Source organism: Prinia subflava, chromosome Z (assembly GCF_021018805.1).
Source record: "Prinia subflava isolate CZ2003 ecotype Zambia chromosome Z, Cam_Psub_1.2, whole genome shotgun sequence".
Lineage (NCBI taxonomy): Eukaryota > Metazoa > Chordata > Aves > Passeriformes > Cisticolidae > Prinia > Prinia subflava.
Genome location: NC_086283.1, coordinates 82,060,302 through 82,083,702, shown reverse-complemented (window position 1 = coordinate 82,083,702; position 23,401 = coordinate 82,060,302). Strand labels below are relative to the sequence as shown.

General features: G+C 49.0%; 1 protein-coding gene across 9 annotated transcripts in view; it reads right to left on the bottom strand.

The window, feature by feature from the left end:
• CNTFR (ciliary neurotrophic factor receptor) overlaps positions 1–23,401 on the bottom strand; it is a 204,346-nt gene that overhangs the window by 113,101 nt on the left and 67,844 nt on the right. The window contains exon 1 of one of the 9 annotated variants that reach the window (XM_063423264.1): positions 19,681–19,846. The exons of 7 other annotated variants lie outside the window; for them this stretch is intronic. Coding sequence is in view for 1 of the 2 variants with exons in the window: in XM_063423257.1 (XP_063279327.1) it covers positions 16,453–16,623 (171 nt within the window). In the remaining variant the exon portion in view is untranslated. Of the gene's footprint in view, positions 1–16,452; positions 16,648–19,680; positions 19,847–23,401 lie in introns of those variants that run through there. One more of the 9 variants, XM_063423257.1, reaches the window with a different exon arrangement.

Sequence of the window (23,401 nt, the reverse complement as noted above, 5' to 3'; positions counted from 1 at the left end):
AAAATCAGCCTACGACTTTTCTGGCTGCTTCTGAAAACAACTCAAAAATGGAAATTAAGAAATGAAACCTCTAGAAACTGTTAGTGTTTTCTCTGCCCTGTGCTGAAATTGTCACTTCCCTTTGCATTCAGTGCTGCTATCCTCAGTGGGAAGGAGCTGGTTCTGTCCCAAAATTTAACCCTTGACGTCAGAAAACTTCCAAAAGGGAAAAATAAGCACCTCTTTTGGGGATAACCCATAGGAAGAAGACTTTGGAGAGTCTCGGTGATGCTTTAATGGATGACGGAGGAGAAATGGGAACTGGGGTGAGAGAGGACTTTTCGGGGGAGCATGGTGTGTCCTAAAGCAGTAAGTCCCACCAGTGCACATGTTTCAAAGAGGTCTTGCAGCACAAAGCAATGCAGGCAGACACACAGCAACTTATTTGGGGGCTCTGGCATCTCCAGGCTTCGAGCAGGAAGACGCTGCACAACTGCACTAATTATCTGCTGAACATCTGTCTCTCCTCTGCTAGTGCGGGGCCGGAGGATCCTCAGCTCCTGCATAGCTGAGGATTAGCGCTGGAAAAGATTTTGTTGACTGTGTGATTTTGCATAGGAGGGGGAGAGAAAAAAGATCCTCATATTCCTTGGGAGGGGTGGGTGTTTCAGGGAGAATCTCTTGGAGGAAGGAGGGGATTTCATGGTCAAAATCAGAGACCTTGCTGGAGCAAGAAGCAGGGCTTGCCCTGACGTAGGCTTAGGGATTTAGTCCCTTGCACCAAACTGGGGAGAGCAGGAGTTTTGCCCCTGTGGTCCCAACACTGCAAGTAACATCAGGGCATCTAGTACAGTCCAGAGGGTTCTCGTCATGGCACCCAGCCTGCTCTGCTGGCAGCAGAGGTTAATCACTGAAGACCAATCTGATGGTGGCTTTCTGGGAACTGCTTTGCTTCCCTGGGACAAAGGGGGATTCCCAAGTTCACTAGCAGCTCCAGAATTTAACAGTAAAAGTAGTAAGATTTTCAGTTGTGGTGTAGTACCTAGGGGGAGGTAGTGTATCCTTGTTGCTGTCTTGGCTGGGATGTAGCTCTCCCAAAATTCCTCTATGTCTAGGGAGAGAGGCAGCAGCACGAAGGACCTTGTACAGGCTCCTGGCATAAATCACCCCCTAATAAACTGAGGAGCCTCCTTCCTGTAGAGGCACGGAAGGGGATCAGGAACAGCAGGAAATGGGACTGGGTGGTGGGAATACATCCCTAATCTTCAGTCTGTAACCCACCAACTTTGAGAAGAAAAACTTTCCCAACTTTGTATGACATCTACCATCCATATTAATGAGGTTTGTGGAAATCTGTGTGCAAAAAGCCTGGCAGAAGTCTAAAAACCAAACCTGTGGTGAAGTGAAGCAAATTCCCTGCTGTTTAATTAGTACAAATGTCCTGTGAGCTGGGAACATGAGGTTTGTTTATTTGGTTTTTTTTTTTTTTTCCTTTCAAGACCATCAGGGGCCAGAAACTTGCACAATAACATAAATAAAACATCCCTTAAAATCAACTGGTGCTTTTGGCCAAGCAGAAACAGTTGGGATTTCCAAATATGGCTCATGGGAACAACAGCCTAGGCATTCTCGGGAAGCATCTTGGAGCCTAAACTGCTCCCAAGAATAAAATCCTTCAGTCCAGCCTGACAAAAGAGCCATTGCATGACAGTTGCTATCGCAGAGGCGCGCAAATTAAGCAATCAATCAAGCAAGCAATGCTTGAAGGGAGAAGGGCAGTGCACAAGGCACATCCCACCAGCAGCAGAGCAGGGCTGGCCTATGGTTGCCTTCCATCACACGTGGGCTATTGTACCCCTTCTCCACCAACATCACACCCAGTGGGGGTTTCCCTTTGGTTTTGGCTTTCTAATCCAGGTTTGGGGAGCAGGACCCTTTCTTGGAGAGAACACAGGTATCCAGCATTTGTCTTGGACTTGGACGCTATATAAGTCAATGGTTATTCTGCAGGGACGTGACAGAGCAAAAAAATCAGATGTAAAATTTGCCAGACGGCAAGAAACGAGCTAGAAATTGTTGCTGTCTCTCCTGGGTTAGGGAGGGAATCCTATCTCAAAGGCTTGGGACTGCGTGTGTGCCGCCAGCTTCACATAATGACATTCCCTGGGGCCAAAAGAGAAAGAAGACTATATAAAATCACCCATGACTTATTGTCTTCCATCGCTTTTTAACTGGTTCAATGGACATGGCTGCTGCCCATGCATAGACTCAAACACTAGGATGCAATTTTTGGAGCCCAGATGTCTACCCTGAGAGAATGGCTGAGCACCCAGAGGCCCAGATATATTTGCAAACAGATTGGGAAAATGGCTGCATGTTTGTAAGTGTATTTTAAAAATCAGACCCTGTTGGCAGGCAACTCTCAGACAGCAAGCGGGGCCAAATCCCATGAATAAATTGCTTGGAGCGAGTAGTTTGACGCGCCATTATTCATAACTAATGCAGTCCTAGTAAACAGAAAATGGAGGCCAAATCTGCCTGTATAGACACCAATGACCTCATCTATTTTCATCCTACTGAAAAATTACTGAGAATTTCTATTTTACTGAGTAAAACAGGAGCAGAAGAAAGTTACCATCATCCTCTGAAAGGGGAAATTGAGGTTCTGGAGGAACAATATTCCCAACAGAGCTGAAGTGCAGTGGGAGAGCAGGGACCCAAGCTGAATTCAGAGTCAGAGCAGAAATTTGGTCCCACCAAAGCAAAGACACAAATAAAGCCAGCCAAGTCCTTCTCCCATCTCTGATCAGCTCTTGCTCAACGTTATGAAGAACACAGCTTGCCTGAGACAAGAGGAAAGCCAGAACTAGAGGAGGGGGCACGGCACCCGTAGGGCACCCCCCAAAAGTGGGAGCTCTTCTTCCACTTCCCAACCAGCATTTCCAAGCAGGTTATGTAGAGTTTTTTGGAAGCAGGCAAGCTGCAATACAGTTCCCAAACTCTCCACAGTGAAGTTCTAAGCAAAACAAACAAAATAAACAGGGAAGTGAAAAGGGAGCAACAGGCTGCTCCTCCACCCAGCACAGCAATTGCAGGCTGCTCAATACAACCATCAAACAGCTGGTTACAGCAAGCACAAGACACGACACCATGGTATTTTCATTCAGAAAGAAACATCAGAAGTCACTGCCAGGGCACAAAGACACCTATCCTGATTGCAGATGGAAAGGGACCTTCATGAAGCACAGGTGTGCTAATGCTGGCGCAGCCACCAGAGCAGCAGCTGCTTCCAAGAAGCTGTGAGGTAACAAACCAGAGCACAGACGTACTATTTCTGCCACATTTCCTATGTACTTTAGTTATTACATTTATTTTGATTTGGGCAACATGTAGCAAAACTGCGAACATGGCTGTGATCACTCTTCCCTTGCTTCCTTTCCTAAATAATGCAAATTTTAAAGGATTTTGATTGCAAGCTGCTTTCACCCTGAAGACCCCAGCTCAGCACCTCCTGAATTTACCTTAGGGAAAACTGGAGCCATTGACCTGAAGACTGCCACATTCATCTTGAGCACAAAGGGAAATACTTTTGTAATAGACAAAGAAAATTTATTATGCTGCTTACAAGTTACAGCCCATTACAAAAATTGCCCTGATTTAAATCATTGACTTTTCAAAATAAATACTATTCTTTCATCAATAAGCTCAAAATACAAACTAACCACAAACCCTTTGAAAAAAAAAGAAACATAAAAATTATATCTTTACACATTAATAACATTTATTGATCTAACTGCAAGCGTTATGTCCACATCCATAATTTTACCATATTGCACATCAATAATATTCTACACATTTTTCGTATTAAACTATGCTGCTCCCATGAAACAAAAGTCCTAAGCATTCCCCTAAAAAGGCCCTTGTTATTTAAATGCACGATGGTTGCATTTCAAAGTATTAACACTAAGAGCATATTTGGTTATGCAGACTGGTATTAGCCATTCACAAAATGAATAGGGCAGCGATGTGGGCATGTCAGAAAATAGAAACACTTTTACTTGTAACAAAACCATGGGAGTTTTCTCTGTCTCCTTTTGCTATCACCTTCTTCTTGTCTCACACTCTGAATTTATTAAGCAGCAAAAGTAGCTTGGACTGAGCTTGGCACTGCCAGGTCTCTGTGCCTCGTGGTTTGGACAAGGCTTAACATGCTATAATCTGTTTATTAATGCTTTGAAGAGGGGCTGAGCAATGAGGAGGAAAAACTGGCAGATGATAATACTATTTAGGCCAATCAAGAATACGATGGATAGGGGAGACCATCAAAGTGAGCGGCAGTGCCAGGCATTGAGGAAGCATGGTGTGATGATAAATGCACAGCATGCTGAAAGGGAAATTTTGAACGAATCACATACATTGCTGTGGCCTAAATTAGCTGAAAACAGGCAGCAAAGTGATGTCAGCCTTTGCTCTGTGGCCGCAGCTAAAATGGCAAACAAAATGCTAGCTGATATATAAAGACCCGGGATCATATGATGATGTAAATCAACAATACACCCTGACCTGGAACATTCTGATTAATCCTGGATATCCTGCATTAAAAAAAAGTCAGGGCTAAAGAGTATCTGTTCAGAGACAGGCAACAAAAGCAATAAGATACAGAGAAAGAGTGGAGTTGGAGACTAATTTACAGAGGAGGTGGATAAACAGGAAGAGAAAGGAGGTGCAGAGAACAAAAAAAGGGAGCCGACAAATGCTTCTTGAATATGTGAAGGATGGGAGGAAGATCCACAAACTAAAAAGGAGATTTCAAACTGCTTTATTTACACAAGTAGCACCTGGTGCACAGCCAGGTCTTGATTTGTGCCACCACCGAGGATCCCCTGGACCCACAATTGGGGGAGTTTGGAACAAAAATTAAGTGCTTTGATTTCTAAAAAGACTTATAGGTGTGTGGTGGCACTGGAAGTGGGTGAAGGAAGAGTCATGCCGTGAAAAAGAACACCAAAGTCTAGAGAAACACCACCACAGTCAGCATGAGGTCTTATGGATGAGACCTTTATCCAGACAGGAAAACGGCACCTGTTTCCCACAGCAAGTTGCTCCTGGCTGGACAGAGCCAAGGGTCAACCCATGGCCTGCAGCAGGCAGGCTTTCCTGAGCACCTCTTTGGCATATTTAGGTATTTAACGAGTTGGGTCCTCTCTCTTCTCATGTCTCTCTCAGCCCTTGATGAGGAGCATCACTCTCAGTACAGCACTATGAATGCCACGTCCACATGGCTCTCCAGGGCAGCTGCTGCCCATAGAGGGGAAACTGAGGTAGAATCTCCAGCTTTCCTAACACCATTGGGATGCTCTTCAATGCTGCACTCCTCACATTCACTAGCTGCATCCTCAAACCACAGTTGCCCAGGGGCAAGTGGGCAGACACAAATCCTTGTGTGTCTCCATCTCTCCCCTCCCTGTTTTCTGAGGTCTGGTGATTTCCCAGCTGATGAACACATTACCACCTCATTCGGCAACGCCTCAGAGGTGCTCACGTTTCACGCCCCGGCGAGAAAAAGATGAAGTATGAAAATCCCTTTCCTTTCCAATCCAGTCCTCCCAGCACCGGCCAAGGAGCAAACACAAAACGCCTCAGAAAACACACAAAAAACACCGGATGTGAAAGGCTGTGCCGAAGTCACACCATATGCAGGTGTCAGGGAAAAAGGTCTCCTGTCTCCCACGCCAGGCTGCTGTCTCCATCCCACAAAGCCTTCCCATGAGGGGTTAATAGCCAAGGATGATCCTTTCCCTCCACTGGCTTGTCAGTGAACTGGAGTAGATAGAGAAACAGAAGGATTCGCCATGCCCATTGGCACCAGTAAGTATCTGGAGATGACACCTACTCTGGAAGCCTTCAAATACTCTGCTGACACAGAGAGCTGCACACATGGGTGCCCACACAAATATCATCTCACCATTATGCTACAAGTGTCATCGGAGAAAGCACATTCTCTTCTCCCTACCCTCAGAGCTGCAGCAAAGAAAGGGACAAAGATCAGGGCAGGAGTTAAACACTAACCCCCAAGGCATCTCCTGGTGACACCCCTGTCAGCAAACAGCTGTATTTTTTTTTTTTTTCCACATGGCCTGCAGCATGTTAAAACCCATGAGACACAAGCAGGAACTTGTCCCACTTCTGCAGCCAGTGGCTCCAGAGCCCACATTTTGGGGTATTATTTAGGAAAAGTGAGCCAAGCATCCACATGAGTAAGGGAGAGAATGCTGGTCATGTTCTATGTTAAGGAGGCACGTTGGACAACCTTCACCTTCATCTAAGATCCTTGGGAAAAGGCATCAACTCAGCATCTCAGGCCAGGAAAGTCTGATGCTTCTCAGGAAAGGTCACAGTCTCTTCCCTGAAAGGCTTTTTGGACAGGGAAGGGGGTTATAGCAATTGTGGCACTGTTCTTCCCTTCAACACTCTCATGAGCTCAAGCAGAGCAAAAACTCCACAGCTCTGCACCACATTGGTTTTTCACCCCATAAATAGAAACAAGCTGATCACACCAAATTTGTGCAGGATTTTGCGGAAAGCACAAAAGAAAATGGGACAGAAGTTTGTTTAGTAGTGACAGCCCAGTCCTGCCTCTTTGACATTTGCTCCAAACCAGTGAACTGAACAACATTTGAACTTTTGTTTAGACAGATAGGCCTGTGTATTTAGAAATCCTTGAAACTCATCCATCTGCAAAGACAGCAACTCTCCATAATGCAAAAGCTCTAGCCAGGATGCTGAGCTCAGCAGATCTCTCTACAAATGATTCCTATTAAAGTAAAAAATTACAATGCAAGCGTCTATTTGACAATCCAAGCCTGACCAAAAAAAGAAAAAAAGGAATTAAAAAAACACAATATGGTCGTGCCAGTCATCTTTACAGACCACTGAGGAGCTTAGGGAACATCCACTCTCCGTTGCCTGCCCGGTGCCCAGACTCTTTCAGAGGAATGCACCTCCCACTGCACCCAGGATCACCCTGGTGTAGTCCTGATCAGGATCTGCTCAGCTCTTCAGTGCCTCTGGAGATGGAAAACCCAACTTAACTGCCTGGCAGTCAGTTTAGATATCTCTCCATCTTTTCTACGAGGATCATTTCTCCTGGCACCCAGCCCGAACCTCCCACACTGTGTTTTACCCCCATTGTTTATTGCCCCAGGGACTCAAGGGCTGGTTTCTCCATGAGATTTTTGCATCTCTGAAAGCTTTTTTGGTCTTTCTCTTCTCCAGACGGAATGCTTCCAAACCATGGCCCTGGGGATGTGGGACATGCATAGGGATGCTTTGTACACCACCAGCATCAGCAAACATTGAGAAACTCTTCACAGGTGATGAGTCCAGCCACACACAACAGTGGTCTTCATCCCACTAACAAGGACGATGAGGTACAGCTACCAGGACAAAGGGAAAACCAAAAAAAACATCCTAATTAAGAGCCCAAAGACCACATGAGACAAAGAACTGAACAAGAGCCCTCCCTGTGGTTTCCCCAGGTGGGTCAAGAGCGTGGGACATGCTGGAGAGACCGCATTGGCACCATGTCCCTCCTCCCTGTCTGCACACAATGGCAGCAGCAGAGCGCTCAGCTTGTAGCTCCCTGCCCCCCACAAAGCCTAAACCAGCAGATTATCACATTAACGCTTCAAATGTTTAATTTCCTGCTCCAATTACACTGGTTTTACAGCGAGAGAGGCATAGGGGGGGAGTGAAAGTGAAAACAAGCTGGGTATTTTTAACTAAACCTCGAGTGACCCCCAAACCAGCAGGCTTTCCCTTCATCTCCATGAATGGGGGGGTCAGTGCTCAGGCTGGCGAGGTGGCTGGATGTAGGCGTGGGAGCCACCTGAGCGTCGACCTCTCAGGCCAGCAGTGCAGCCCCTCTCCATCCCGCAGCCGAAATGAAAAGATCCTTTTGTTCGGCCATCTCCACAACGCTGCAGAAAACATTTGCTGCACCACAAGAAAAACCAGGCAGCTGGTGTTGGCACAGCAAAACGGTACCCAGCTGCAGAGAGGGGCTGAGGGAGCATCAAGCAGAGAAAGGGAATCGGGTAGAAGGAGGACTACAAACAGTGGGAGGAGGGAGGGGAGTGTATCCGAGTGCAGAGTAGCTACGGAGTGAAATGAGGATGAAGGAAAAGCACAGAAGAAAAACGAGGGAGAGGGAGGGTGAGAGCATGAAAAAGGGGGATAGATAGTGGGGAAAAAAGGGGGAAAGAGTGCAGAGACAGCGAGGGTATGGAGAAGGAAAGAGGGAGAGTGAGGAGGAAAGCACTGAGGAACAGAAGGCTGTAGCGGCATGCAGGCTCCCCCGGAGCTGCCTCCGCCTGGACACGCCCCTTGCCACATCCAGTGGGTTGCTCAATACTCCCCAGAGAAAAAGAAATCTGGAGGAAAAAAGATATCTCAACCCAGGTGTCTTGCAGGACAGCAAGTCAAGCTTCAGTGGCTTTCAAGAAATATTAAAAAAATAAACTCATCCATGAACACTCACTCAGCCTGAAAGTCTGAACGGCTGCTTACAGGGAAGAGTGGATCTCTGGGACTCAAAATCACCCAGAAAATACCCAACTACCCCTGGTGAGAAGGCAGAGCCCATCATCCCCAGCTGCGCTGGGGCAGGGGATCTTGCCTGCCTGCAGAGCTGGGGATGCTTTCCACTCGGAGTCCTTCCAAGGGGTCATCCATGGCTGCTGTTATTTATAGCTGGCTAAGTGTGCACACCCTGCACTGAGCTCACCCCAGTGCACAGGGAAGGAGGTGAGAAAAAAGTAGTGACCTTGGGGTCAAGGCCAGGAATAGCTGCCAGCGGCCAGAAATAGCTAGTGCCATATTCAGCCCTGGTTCTTCGAGAGCTGCTAGATTGAACATGGTGTTTCCAATATTTCAGCTCCAGTCATGATAGGATCGATTTCTCCCTCGGACTCATGTTCCCCCAACAAGACCCCTCCATAGCTCCTCTCCAGCTCCAAAAATTTGCTGGGTGGATGGAGCAGGTGGGAAGGAGCAGGAAAGCAATCCAGCGGTGGGGAGGGGATGATTGACCTCTGGAAAATGTGCTGGAAAAGCAAGGGAGGCAGGTCGCGAGGAGGGACGGGTTTCAGCACCTGCTGCGGCAAAGCCTGACGCTGACCTGGGAAGGGGTGACACAGGGGAGAGGATTCCAGAGGATTTTGGCAGTGTGCAGCGATCAGCATGCAGCTCGATGACTCCTTTGGGTGCCTGCGAGAAGCTCAGCACATGAGATCAACGTGGACGGTGTGCAGGCACGAAGACCGTCACGTGCGCGCCTCTGTTCCCCCCGAGCCTGCGAGCACAGAAACCACCTCCACACCCCTGGCGTGTGGGACATGGGCACCCTCCCCATCCCTCTGAGCACGTGCATGGATCAACACACATATCCTTTCCAGCATGCAAACACACAACCTGGTGCAGACTAACACATCCAGCCCACATGCAAAGGACTTTCCTGGCTGCCCTGGTGGGATCTGCCTGCAAATGCCCTGGATCCCAGCACACCCACGTTGCTCCATGCTTGGCTGTGCTGGAGCATCCTGACCTTTCAGGTCAGGGAACAAGGGTGGAACCCTTCTTGCTAGGATGTCTGCTGGTTATGGAGATGGTGAGAGACCATGGGAGTGGGAAGGTCTAATCCCGCTCCCTCCAGCACCAGCACCCAAAGCTCAGCCACTGCCAAAGGCAGAATTCAGTTATTAACCCTCCAGTAACAGTCCAGGGGCTAACACTCTGATGGGTAAGTGGATGTTGAAGACAGACAAGGGAGTATGTTGGGGCCTGTACCAAAGGCTGAAAGCCCTGGGTGAGCAGTGCTTGCTTGCTGGCAACATGGCCTGCAAAGAAAATGGCCTCAAGTTGTCTGCAGAGACAAGATCCTCATACCTTACTGACCAAAGAGGAGGTTTGAGCAACTCTTCTCCTAACTACTCTGTGTATTGTCCTCCCCAGAGATCCTCCCAGCCATCTCCAGGGTGCTGAGGGAGGGATACTGATGTGACTCCCTTGCCCTGACCTACTCCAGGAGAAATACCACCTGTTCCTTTGGCAAGGTCTCCCTGGGTGGCCACTAGCTGCTGATACAAAGCCCTCACCCAGTTCTGCACTGAAGGGCTGAGATGCAGAAGGAACTGTCTCCTGGCTTCTTTTCTGCATGGTTTTGAGCCACATTTTGGTTGTGGAATGAAAACCAGGGCCCACATGGTCCTGCTCCTCAGCTGGACTGCCACAGCAAAGCACTAAACCAGTTGTGTGTGCCTCTGCTTCCCAAGAGCTCTGGAGGACACTTCAAGCACCATCGACCAGATCACTGCACAACAGATATACACAGTGTCAGATAGAGAGAATATACAACCCCTTGCTCCATTAAGGGCCTCTTCTGCTTAATTTTCTCATCTGGATGTTGTTCTTCCCAGTCCCTTGCTGCTTTTGTGTGCCAGCTGTGTGCACTGTGAAGAGCCGGGCAGGGCAAAGCCGACCCGGTAGGGAGGCAGCCCGGGGAAGTGTCCCAGCCCAGGGGGATGTGTAGCATCAGACAGCTCTCACCAGGTGGCAGTAGGTTGTGCTCACACGGCTGGGGAGTGAAAGAAGAGCCGGAAAATGCAGAGGGAAAAACCAGAAAAATAAAGCATACTCTAAGCGAAACGCTGTGTAGAAAACACACAGTGCTTGTCGAGACTTTCTTGTCTCCTGTGAAAATACATAAAAATGCACGGGTTTTTTGAGGGATGGTTTGCATGGAGCTGGAAGACAGTTCCTGGAGGTGTTACCCATCACCTCCAGCTATCCCCTACTCCTGTGGCATCTTCACACACAGGTGTGCTGTGTCCCACTGGATCCACATCCTACAAATTGGCTCAAAGAGACATGGAGCCAGGAGCTGCCTGAACCTACAGAGGAGGTCTACAGCATGCACCAGCTGGGGGAATTCATTGTCCAACCATGCCACACCAAAATTCTGTGATGCAGTGGGCAGCACTTCTGCTCATAGCACAGGGGATGGAACTGGATGATCTTTAAGGTCTCTCCAAAGCCACGGCATTCTGTGATTCTGTGAGAGCCCCCTCCTGAAACCCTTCGAGGAGCAACAGTATCCCCTTGAAGCTTCTGCTTGCAACATGCTTCTAAGCTAGAACCACATCAGCCCAAAGCCACGGAGAGAAAACTCCTAGAGAGCCGTGTCCTAGTGGGACCAGGACAGGAGCAGGGAAGTTTGTGCATGCACATCTGGAGCAGAGCCAGTCCCAGGGAGCCCGTGGAGACCTCCCTGCGGCCCCAGCATGCAAAACTCAGCATCTGGTCCCAGGGTGTGTTGGTTTTGGTTGGGTTTTTGTTTTTTTTTTTTTTTTTTTTTTTTTTTTTGTTTTGTTTTTTTTTTTTTTTTTGGTTTAACAAACTACTCTCCAGCCTTGTAAGGCGAATCCCCACTGTGCCCAAATAAGCTGAGTATTTTTGGCTGCTCTCCCTGCAGCCTTGGGCTGGCCTTTGGGAAATGCATACCCTCCGGCCCTTCATGCCCTGGAAATTGAAGAGGCTGCCTCTTCCCCGTGCCAGAAAAGGGATTACAGGACACGCTTAAGGGTTTGAATTCATAACCTTCAGCATCCCTCGGAGCTGGGGACCCTCCTGCCTGAACCGCGGCAGAGGCACCACTAGCCGGCAGCACTGCCAGCATGTCCATCCCAGGCATCCAAAGGGCACGGACACTATTTGGGTTTCAAGCTGGGACAGAGCATGCCGACCCTCTGGGCTGCTCGCAATTAACAGCTTCTGAGGCTGCACGGAGACAAATTACTATAATTTAACAAATAGACGTTATCTTAAAACGAGTGTCTTACCCAACACCTATTGATTCCTGCTCCTCTTCCAAAGAACTCACCGCAATTAAGTTGTCACATCTCTAATGCCCACGTAAAAATGAGTCAGCTCCAGTGTCTCCCAGAAAACCTTGTCTGTGCTGGATTACAAAACCCAGCTGCCGAGTTTCCTTTTTACTCCTGTATTAGCCGGAGATGAAATTTATTGTGGTGGTAGACAGCAGAGCTTTTATCTGCATCCCTCTGGCTGCCATGCAGCTCACAGACAGCTCATGTTTTACCTTTCCTCTCTCAAACTGCCAAGGGTTTTGTCCTCCATAGGCAGGGCATTAGGGAAAGCAGAAATTCCGTTTATGTGGGCTTGCAGCCCCAGCACAGCTGATCTTTGGCTGCTGGAACAGCAGGGCATGCTGCAGAGATGGGGAGCAGTTGGCAGGACCCCATCACTCCACAGGGCTGGCACAGGGATGCTGTGGGTTCTGCTGTGCCACAGCCAGTCCCTGCCCTGCTGGGAGTCCTGCTGGCCTGGGACACAGGCTGAGCAACCCCAAATGCATTGCGCTAGCATGCTGTGCCTCAGTTTCCCCGCTGCCACAAATAGCCTGAGAGTTGGTAACACCTTTACCAAGCACAGCAGCAGCAGCATGGGTCCCAAGAACATCAGTCCAAGTTTGAAACGCAGGGGAGGATTTCCTCCCTGAGAGCAGGTGAGGGGAGTGTGAGAATTGCTTTTTCCTCCCTCAAATGGCCAATTAAACTGCTGTTTTAATACTTACACTAGGATCACCATCATGACACAATCATGTTTCTCTTGCTCCACAGTGGAACAGCTCAGGGGTTTACATGGTAAGCCAAGACCCTCCCAGGGACCCCACGGAGCAGCCAAGATGCTTCAGAGATGGAGGCAAGGTGAAAAAGCCCTGGCCATTCGGTAGCATCTCATACTAGGATTGATTCAGTTCCAGAACAGCCAACAGTGCCTTCAGATCCTGAGGGTTTGCATTTCCAGTGCCCCAGACTGGGTCAAGAGGAGGATTCCTACCCCACTGCTGCTCGCCAGGAGATGGGGATGGGCAGCTGAGGGGAAAAAACAGCACAGAAAAACAGCAGCAGGGATAAAGAGCCAGAATGAGACCGCGATGCCAGAGATTAGGAAGGGATCTTTACAGAGACTTGTGAGCTAGACCTTAATTACACGCCATGCTCTCGGGCAGCGAGCCACCAGCTGCCGCTCATTTCACCGATGCAGCGGATAGATTTGATAATCACTGTCATGTAGTGGGGATAATCTTCCCCTTCCCATCTCTGGACACTTATTTCACTGCAGGGAGAGTTGCAGCGAGCTCTGCAGAGAGCCCTGCACCTGTGTGCAGAGCCAGGGAGGTTTAGGGGGTGCAGCTACAAACACAAAGAAGGGCAGGGGTGCATGGCCCTCCTTGTGGGTCCCCAGTGGGAGCATCCCACCCCAAAACCTGCCTGCAAAAGGGGACTCTGTCCCCTTCACTGGCCAAGCCAGTGTCATTTATTGATAGCATCCCTGTGAAGCAGGCAGGGACTGAACAAACGTGTGAGAAAGGCTCTGCAAGGCATCATAAAGGCAAGAGGAAAAGCCACACACATAAAATACCAAATGCCAGGAGTTAATAGGGGCCACTAAGGGTTCCACGGCTCTCTCCTCTGCCCTGGAAAGACCTCAAAGGAGCTCAGTATTGCAACTGTTTCACCCATGACTTGAAACCTGACTATCCCTTGTCCCTAAGAGGACAAAGTGGCCTCAGGAACAGGGCTGGGTCCCCGCTGGAGCAGGCATGGATCAGAAAGCCCCCCCAGCCCCCAGCTCCCATCCTCCCTAGAACGTCAATCAGGCACCTGCCAGTGCAGCCAATTCACTTCCATTTGGAAAATTAAAGAAATAAAATGAATCGTTTGCTTAATTTGAAAGGGTGGCAGGAAGCAAAGATGCCTTGGGCTCGTGCCAGCTTGCAGAGCTCTGCTCATCTGCAGGGTTTTGCTGGGGCAAACATCAGCCTCTTCCCTTCCTCTATCTGCTGGGCCCAATAGTCCCTGTCCAGGGGCTTACAGGGGCTCTCAGCCTGCTCCCACCAGTCCCTGTGCTCCAAAACTGGCAAGCAGCTGGCAAGCACAGGGGTGCTTACAGCAGTGATACCCCCCAAGAACTACATTGGAGGGCCTCAGGGACAGGGACCCTGGGAATTCTGTCCCACCTCTGGCTGGGAGGGTGAAACCACTTCTTCAGGGGCACCTGGGGTTTGTGGGGTTTTTTGGGGTTGATTTTTGTGAGTGTTTTGTGTCTTTGACCACTTTGACCTCTCCTGGTGCCCTGCACAGCACAAGCCAGGAAAGAAGGAGCAAAGGTGGAGGTAAATAGGTAGGTACATGGCAAAAACCGTCCCAGAATATTATCTCTGTATCTCTATGGGCTCTGCTCTGGAAAATCACAACCCTCCTGCTGCCCCAGACTTTCAAAATTTTGGGGACATGACAGGAAATTCTCCCTGTCTCAGCTGCTCTCATCTCTGGGGCAAACTTTGTTCACCAGAGCTGGCCTCACCCTAATTCCACAGTCCCACAGCCTGCAGGATTCACTCCTGCGCTGTCCCAGGAAAAGCAGGAAGAGCCACCAGGAGAGGACCCCCTTCTGCAGCTGACTCTCTGAGACAGGACTGAACCCTGGGCTGTGCCCTTCCGCCTCCCTAGTGTGTCCTACTCACTTGAAAGACACAACCATCATCTCATTGCTTTTTCCCTCTCCATCCCCCTGCTCTCCCCCCTCCCACAACAAAGGAATCCCCAAATCCCAGCTCCTTCCTGCCAAAGACACGTGCACCTGCAGAGCAGCTGATGCCAGCATCCAGAGCAGAGCCAAGCACAACAAATGGGCTAAAGAGCCCTTACTGCACAGAGACCAGCTTACAAAAATAACTGTATTTCACCCAAACTCTATTAAACTGTCCTGGGTTATTGCTTCGTTTCCTTTCCCACCACTGAGGATCAAATGAGATTTCTTTGGGTACACAAGAGATGCTCTCACATCTCTACCTTCAGCTGCCCCTTCTGTGCTATGTGCAGGGTGAAGCTCACTGTGGGGTGGCACAGCTTTGCATGCAATTAAGTTCCCTTCCAAGATGACTTTTTCACACCGGGGAAAATACAGCCAGCAGCATATTCCCATGCACAGTAACCCAACAGGGCAGCCAAACCCACTGCAAGAGCCCAGAGACCCCTGAGTGCCTCCTTGTAAAGCCTGAAAAATGGGGTTTCACAGGCATCAGAGCCAAAAAGGACTGGTGTGATGGTCAAACTCACTGGCGCAGCCCAACACTCTTCACTACCACAAGCTCCAACCCTGCTGTTTGTGCCACAATTAACAAGGTATTAATCACAGAACAGGACATTGCTCCCTTCCCTGTGTGCATGACTCTTGTTTTACCTTCAGCCTTCTGGGTTTTCCTCTGACTTTGAAAGCCAGCTGCAAACTAGGCTCCTTGTTTACAAGTCCAAGGATTTAAGAGCCATGCAGGGGATTCAGGCCATAGCTCCCCTTAATTTCACGAAGTTTTACACATCTAAGCCTTAGCCATCAGTTCCTAACAAAACAAAACAAAACAAAACAAAACAAAACAAAACAAAACAAAACAAAACAAACCCAAAAAAACCCAACAAAAAACCAACCAAAAAAACCCAAAACAAAACAAAACAAAACAAAACAAAACCAAAAAACAAAAAGAGGCTTGCTTCAAAGCAAAAAATAGCCAAGGAAAAGGAATTTTACTTCCAGAGGCTTTTCAAAATAGAAATATCAAAAATGCAAAAGTTCTTGCAAGTATTCGCTGGGCTTTGCAATAGATAAGGGTGTCTGGAAACTAAAATCTCAAAAATTTCCACTGCCTGCCCTGTCCCATAGTATCTGTACACACACTCCCACACCAGCTCAGCCACAATCAATGTCTGGAGAGGAAATGCAGAGAAAAAGTCCAGGAAGTTTAATGAACTGTCACAGCTTAACAAACTAATCCCTGCTTATGCTCACCTCATCCCAAATGAGAAGCTGGGGGGAAAAAAGTGTACATCATGAGGCAGCTATCTCTTATCTGCTCTGTTGCTCTGCAAGGGCAGAGAACTGAGCAGGGGCTCCTGGGTCATGGTGAGGCAGTGTCTGCTCCTCCTCAATGCACACCCAGAACTGACCAAAGACCTCGCAATAATTTCCCATGAACGGTTTGTGTCTGTTTCCCAGAAAAACTCCAGCTAAAGGTAAGAAACGTGCCTGGGAACAGCGTGGTTTATGAAGCCCTCGTGGAAAGGTGTCTTTGAATTCGGGCAGTGCATGCACTGGGCACAGAAGGTCCCCGGTGCTGTTTGCTCACGGCAATGGACTTGCCCTCTGCAGAGTGCAGGACGACAGCTGAGCAAGCAGTGGTGGAGGCAGAAACAAAGGACAAAACCAGGAGGAGGCACTTTCCTCCTGCTTCCACTGAGCCCTGGAAAGATCTCCCAAAGGTTCTGGGGAGAGCACTAAGTGTCCAGAAGAAGCGAAAGCAGGAGCTATACTAGCACAGTAGCCTTGCTACAGTACCTTGATCCCAGTGTCTTCAAAGCCACAGGGCTGGGTGCCCCAACAGGAGCCAGAAACAGGGATGTGAGGCAAGTTTCTGCTGGGCGAGCTGCTTCTGAGAGATGTAAACACTTGCTGGCAGGAGGCACTGAGTAAATATCTCACAGCAGTGCAAATAACAGCAAGTAGCATTTTCGTGGTAAAGCAGCACCCAGGGTTTCAATCAAAGCTCAGGGCTATTTTTTCTTTGGCCCTTTACTGAGCCAAAGTAAAAGGATTTATCAAAAGCATATACCTCTCCCATCACCCTTATAAACATGCACACACACACAAATAGCTTCTTGTCCCCCAAATCCTTCTTTTCTATCTAAATGGCTTCTTGGTCATTCCTACAGCAAAAAGAAGTTTGTCATGTGAAACATCATCTACCCCTGACCAGCAGCTCTGATCTTCATAAAAACCAGTGCCTGCACACAGCATCCCATTGTCATCATTCAGAGATGCCTGTAGGACAGCTGGTACAAAACTGGAAATGACTGCAGTGACACCCTGGTGTAGGTTTAGCCGAGCAGCAAAGCCTGGGTACAGATGCTGAATCAGCTGATAATTCTATATCCCATAGAGAATGTGGGATTTGTTTAGTTTGGGGTTTTTTTTTTGTTGTTTGTTTCTAGGTAGTATTTTTCTCATGTGGCAAAGAAAAACATGGTTCCATCTGATCATGGCTTGCTTTAAAGTAGTGAAAATACCAGCTCTTATTGTCATTCTGTCTCACAGGGGTGACATTTTGTCTCCCCTTTCTGTACAAGTTTATAGGAATAGCTTAAAAACTTTCCAGAAAAAAATAAAGTGTACAGAACAGCAAAAAAAGGAAGGAGCTGGGGAAGCTGGTGGTCATCCCCTGGGATGTGGCAAGGAGGTAGGAGGTTAGGTCATGCATCATAGATTTGCTTTTCACATCTTCTTCAAGAAGACATCAGTGGATTCAGCTCAGCCCCCCACTGCTGCTAACACAACACCCTGAAGAAACTATTCTCTGCAGGAAAGCAAACAGGGAGAATGGGATCTGCTGCCAAACCCTTACATCTCACAGTGGGAGAGAGGGGAGACCAAGAGGAAATGAAAAACAAATCCCGGAGCTGGGGATGTGCCGAGGGGTGGCTTCGGCGTGGTGTTATCTTTGTCGGCAGGGTGGGCTCCGTGGAGGTCACCACAGGAGAGGGGATTAAGCACTCACATCCAGACATGCCTCTGTAAAGGCAGGGGAAAGGAGTAGATACTCTGAAAACCAGCAGGAAGGCAGAACAGGTCTCACTGGGGTGGCTGTATCCCTACAGCTGTATCCCCACAGCTGTCCGAAGCACCTGGAGAAGTTTATGTGTTGGTGGCCTCCCAGGCAGCCAGGCTTCCCACAGGGGACACAGCTCTGTGCCAAGGGATGATGCCTACCTGCTCTGCTGCAGCCAGCCTAGAAAGAGTGAAAGGGATGCACACAGAGGAAGAAAGGGAAGGGGAAGAGGTGAGGTAGTAGCATTAAAATCTAAATGAGATGATACAGCTCTGTAGACACACTTAAAACTTCCCAGATGGAAAGCCACAAGTAACCAGGTCCCCACACAGCATTAGCACATCACTTATTAACCACCCATTAATGAAAGGGCTGCAGATAGCACAGTTCCCTCCCCTATCCCTACAACGCTTTTCAGCCAATCCTCCTTCCAATGTCATTGTAAGAAGTTCCCCCAAAACCTAACACCCAAGACCTGCACCTCCATTTCTCCTTTTCTTTCTTTCAGCCAAAGCTTTAAAAGCAACAAATACAAGCAGAAGCAGCTCTACAGCAAGTTTCCATCACATTCTTTTTCCATGCAGGACTTGCTGTGCACCAGTGAAATCCCAGAGTCCCTTTGGAAACTTGCATATAGCTTCTCCCTCCAGCTCTGCCCACAAACAGACTATGAAACTTCCTTTTATTATTTATTTTTTTATTAATTCCAGGGAAATTATTTGCAAACTGAGCTCTAGCCCCCTAAGAACTGGTTATGTCTCTTGCTATTTTCTGAAGAGATTCAATGGGCCAGCAAGCTGTGTGCAGAAGTATTTGGTTTTCCCCCACAACCTTTGTGGCTGGCTGCCTCTTGTGCTGTGAATAATCTTGCTAGAGAATAATTCTGCATCAGTGTTGCAGAATACTGCTGCTAGTATGTGTATCTTCCAAGACATGAGTATTTGTACTGCCCTTGTGTAGTTTCAGAGAAGAAACTTGCTTTCTGGATCCAGTAATAATTTCAGCAAAACCACAGGCACAAGAGATGCAGTTGTGGACTAAGGAAGCATCTCATCACTCCCCTATTTATAAAACTTTTAAAATACATGTACAAACATAAAAACACCACCCCCTGCTTGCACACATACCACCTTATTTGATCAGACCTCATAAAAGACCAGATGCTATCTTGGAAAGTGACTTCCTCGGGAAAACAAACTGCCTGCAGTAAATCCCAGGGCCAGCACAGGCAGCTGCCCCAGCGTGCTGCCTGCGCGGGGCTCGCCACTCTGGAGTCTCGGGACAAACGGGGCAGGATTGGAGCTCTCTGCAAAGCAGGAAAGAACAGAGAGAAGCCATGAAAATCTCACAGCGCCTGCTAGCATCAAGATGGGCTTCACGCTGGGGTTTCGGGCTGATGGAGGCAGCCGCGCAAAGGGGAGAAGCCCACAACCCACGGATGTCAGCAGGCTGTCAGCGTCCCGGAGGCAGCGCCGTAAAACCCGCACGCAGGGAAGGGCTCGGCTGGGCAGCGGGAGGGCTGGTGAGAAACAAAACAACGCGCCGGGTGACAGCGGAGGCTCTGCGCAGGGAGGCTGTCAGCGCCCTGGGGTCGCACAGAGCCTCCTGCTCCGACAGCCTGGCTGCCGGCGAGCCACGCCAAGCGAGACGGCAGCAACTGCCTGTGCATTCCAAGGCGGCATTCCCACGGGCGGCTTTCCTCCGGCGCTCTGGAGCAGCCTGGAGCTGGCTGGGCCGTGGTGCCATCGGCCAGGCAAGGAACACCAGCAGGATGATGCAGGGCCAGCCCCGGTGCTCGGATGCTCGGGTGAGACTCCCCAGGCTCGCCGACGGAAATGAAAGTGCGCAGAGAGCGCGGGGATGCCTGTCCCGGATATTCGGCGCAGGGAAGAATGTGGGTTCTTGGAGCGGGCACGGCCACCCGCGGCTGTGCAAACAACCCCGCAGAGAAGGTGACTTACCCTGTCCCTCGACTGCGATCGCACACCGCCCGCTCGCAGGAAGCCTCTTCCCCTGCCCAAAGACTGGACAAGCAAAGCCGAGGGCTGTTTCCCAGCGGGAAGCTGCTGTCTCACAGGTCAGAAAGTTAAATGAGCTGGCTGGGGTTAGGACTGAGCACCGATATCCACCATCAGCCTGACCCAGCCTGGTACACAGCAGCTGCTCCTTGATTTTAATTTATCCCCACAGTCGAGGTGAGTTCTTTTGCCAGCAGAAAAGCAGCAGCGGTGGCTGCAGGCGAAAGGTTTTGCTGCACTGCTGGGGTCGCATGCCCCACTGCAGCATCTCCTCAGTGCTGCAAGCCCTGAAGGGATCCCGCATCCAGCTGGACAGGCAGAAGGAATTCAAGGCCCTGATCCAGGAAAGCACATACTGATCCGTCAGCACCCGAGTATTCCTGACCCCTGTCTTCCAGAGGAAACTAACTTCAGATGGTGAGGGAGGAAGGGAGAGTGATCAGCACCAGCTCTGGGGAAAACTGGATACCCCAGCATAGGCTGGTCAGAGGTCACAATGGAAAATGCCTTTTTGGAACCTGAATGCAATCCTGAGTGTCAGCAGGTCCCAGCATAGTGTCTAAAAGACCATCACTGGTGCTGCAGGCAGTAGAGAAAGAAAAATGGACAGACTGTGATCGGAGAGGTATGGGTCATGCTCCTGGCTCCACCGCAGGTTCCCAGCCCTACCCATCCCACCTTCAAATAGGGAAAATAGTACTTTTCTGCTGTTTTGCCTTACCAGACTACCTACTGTGGGTAATAGATGGAGTCTGTAAGCCCTACAGTAAAAAAAAGTGGAAGGGTTTTAAATTCCATATTTCCATGTTTTTTTCAGAGATGGGGGTGAGAAGGGAGGGGGTGCAGCACAATCTCTAAATCTTTATTTCCTCAGGCTCCTTTAGCCTGTTTCCTCCCCAGCTTTCGTACTCCTTCAACCAATTTTTATTTTTGGAAAAATAAACCAGAACAAATGGCAATAAATACGGGCAGGCTTAGAGGAAAATGGCTGGGATTGCTCTGGATCCTGGCAGGAATCTTCTGAACAATGTTGAAATCCCAGAGCCCATTTCTGCCCAGTGGCAGATGTGGCCCATGATGGGACACGAGGACCACAGGCGGCTCCACCAGAAGACCCTCCTGCCCTGGCCAGGGAGAAGCTCATCCAGCCCCAGCTAGGGAGGGGCTCTCTCCAAGCTCCTGGGCTCGGTGTGACTTTTCACCACACCCAGCTGATGGATCCAGGTGGCCAGAGATGAAGAGCTACTAGGCTGTCAAGGAGCAGTCACAGCAAGGAGGTCATGGGGTATTGTGGCTTGACCCTGGGGGTGGAGCCCGGTCTGGTGGCAGCAGAAATCTCCAGCTGCAGCGGGTTGTGTGGGTGGGGGCTTCCCTTCCCAATATCCCTGGGGGAAAGGGGGATGCTCTGAAACCTTCATGCAGGGCTGAATTCAGGCTTTTCAGGGTTAGGGCCAGGGATGCTGTTCCATCACAAAGCATTACCTTATCCAGAGCACGTCAGCCCGCACAGGCAGACAAAATCCTACTGCTCTGAGGGTTCTCATTATCACATGAATCTACATCTATGATGTTTTCCGATGTCGGATGTAGATGTCTCGGCTTCGAGAGCTCTCAAACCCTTGCATACAGTAGCTAGCAATGGATGACAATCTCAGGCAACTAATGCCTATTGATAAAATGTAATAAATATTCAAGCTAATCAGAAGGATAAAGATGAGAGAGGGAGGAGGACCTTGAAACACACTAGTTACTGCCTGCCTGAGAACACGATCTTAAAATGATCCAACAACCAAGCCATCACAAATTACCCCAGCTACAATCACACCAGTTTTTCTTCTCAAAGCTCTTTTACAAGCTTTGAAGACCCTCCAGTAAACACTGAGGTGTGTACTAAAGATAAAGAAAAAAACCCGAAGCCCAAGAATATAAACCCTTTGCTCAACTGCATACCTAGGGACACAGGGAGACAGCTAACCTGTGACCCCAGCACCAAGCAGCACATGAGCTGATGGCTACCCCTTACTGACCACCATAGCCTCAGCATGTTTTTACTTCACCTCACATCTGTGACAGTCTCTCCATTTGTCTTCTCACCCTGGACTATATAAAAGAAGTTGGCAGGAAAAGAGAAATAAGACACAGCCACTACCCTGAGTCCACACTACTGGCCACAGCTCAAATGACACCAAATACATGTATTTCCTGAGCAGGGCAAGATAAGTGAAAACAGCACAGAAAAGTAAGCCAGGCCACACAAAAGAGAAATGGAAAGGAAAAAAGACCAGCCAAAAAAGTCATATTTTTAGGATGGATTTTAGGAGACAACTCTGACAATCAGTACTTTGTTCCTGGAATAGGTTGCCCATAGAAGTTTTGGATGTTCCATCTCTGGAAGTGTTCAAGGCCAGGCAGGATGGGGCCCTGAACAATGTGGTCTAGTGGAAGGTGTCCCTGCCCATACCAGGGTTGAAGTGAGATGATCATAAAGATCCTTTCCAAACAAACCATTCTGTGATTCTATGATTCCAAAGTCAGGGACTGTCTCTCTAACTGTCTACTGTTAGCCCTGCCCTGGGACTATATATCCTTCATCACACAAGGGGGTGACATGCCACCTTGGTGCTGGCAGGCTTACCTGAATTTATTTCCAACAAAAAAGACCAGCACTGCCACCACCAAAAAATTTCACAGAAACCCCTACTGTAGCAGAGCAGAGGGTTAAGGTTGCATTTACAGAATGGGTAACACAGTTATCCAAGAGAAAAAATAAACCAATTACAAAAAAAAAAAAAAAAAAAAAGCGCCAAAAACACAATTTCAGATTATATTTAACACTCAAATTCCTTCTTAATTGCTCCAGTGTCTCAGCCAGTTTGCAGGGGAGTAGTGGGGACTGGCAAATTAGCTCCCCCCAGGGCTGCTTCCCCCTGGGGAGCTTTCCCAATTTACACTCCCATTGTGTTCTTTAATTAGTACATTCCTACAGCTTTTCTGAGAGTCCCAACACTGCCAGGGCTGTGACAGTACTTTATAAATAATAAATCGGAGGGAGTATTCACTGTACCCTGCTTCACTCCTCCCAGGGTCCCGGCCGGCCGGTGTCTGGCAGCTTTTGCAGGGACCACACACAGCCTAGAGCAGCCCACCACTGCCAGCCCCAGAGGCAGCCTTTGGTGGGGACATTCATAACCTCTTTTCATCTTCCTACCTTGCACAACTTATTTTGTGGATTCTCCCAGACAAAGCAAACGGACTTTGTGACACCTCCATAAGGTGGTTCCAGTGCAAGTGAGAAGGGCTGGGAGAAAAGCTTGAGAGAGGGCCCTGCAGCCCTTTGTCTGACCAGAATGATGCCCAAAGGCAGCACTGGACCAGCCAGACTTTATGATTCAGGTTCTACCTGGAGGCATCCCAAACCCAGCATCAGCAAGTGCAGAACATGCTGCTCCTTCACAGGAGGACACAGGCAAAACCCCCCAGCCGAGATTTCTGGCACCCTAGGGACACGTGAACTTGTCCTTAGGGAAAATAAAAGGGGGATCCACAGCACATCAGCCAGCCTGTGCCAGAGAAGAGCCCAGGACTCCTCACCACACAGGAAAGCCTCCAGTGCCTTCAGCCTCACAAAGGTTTCACACAGATAATCCTGGAAGCCAAATGGCAG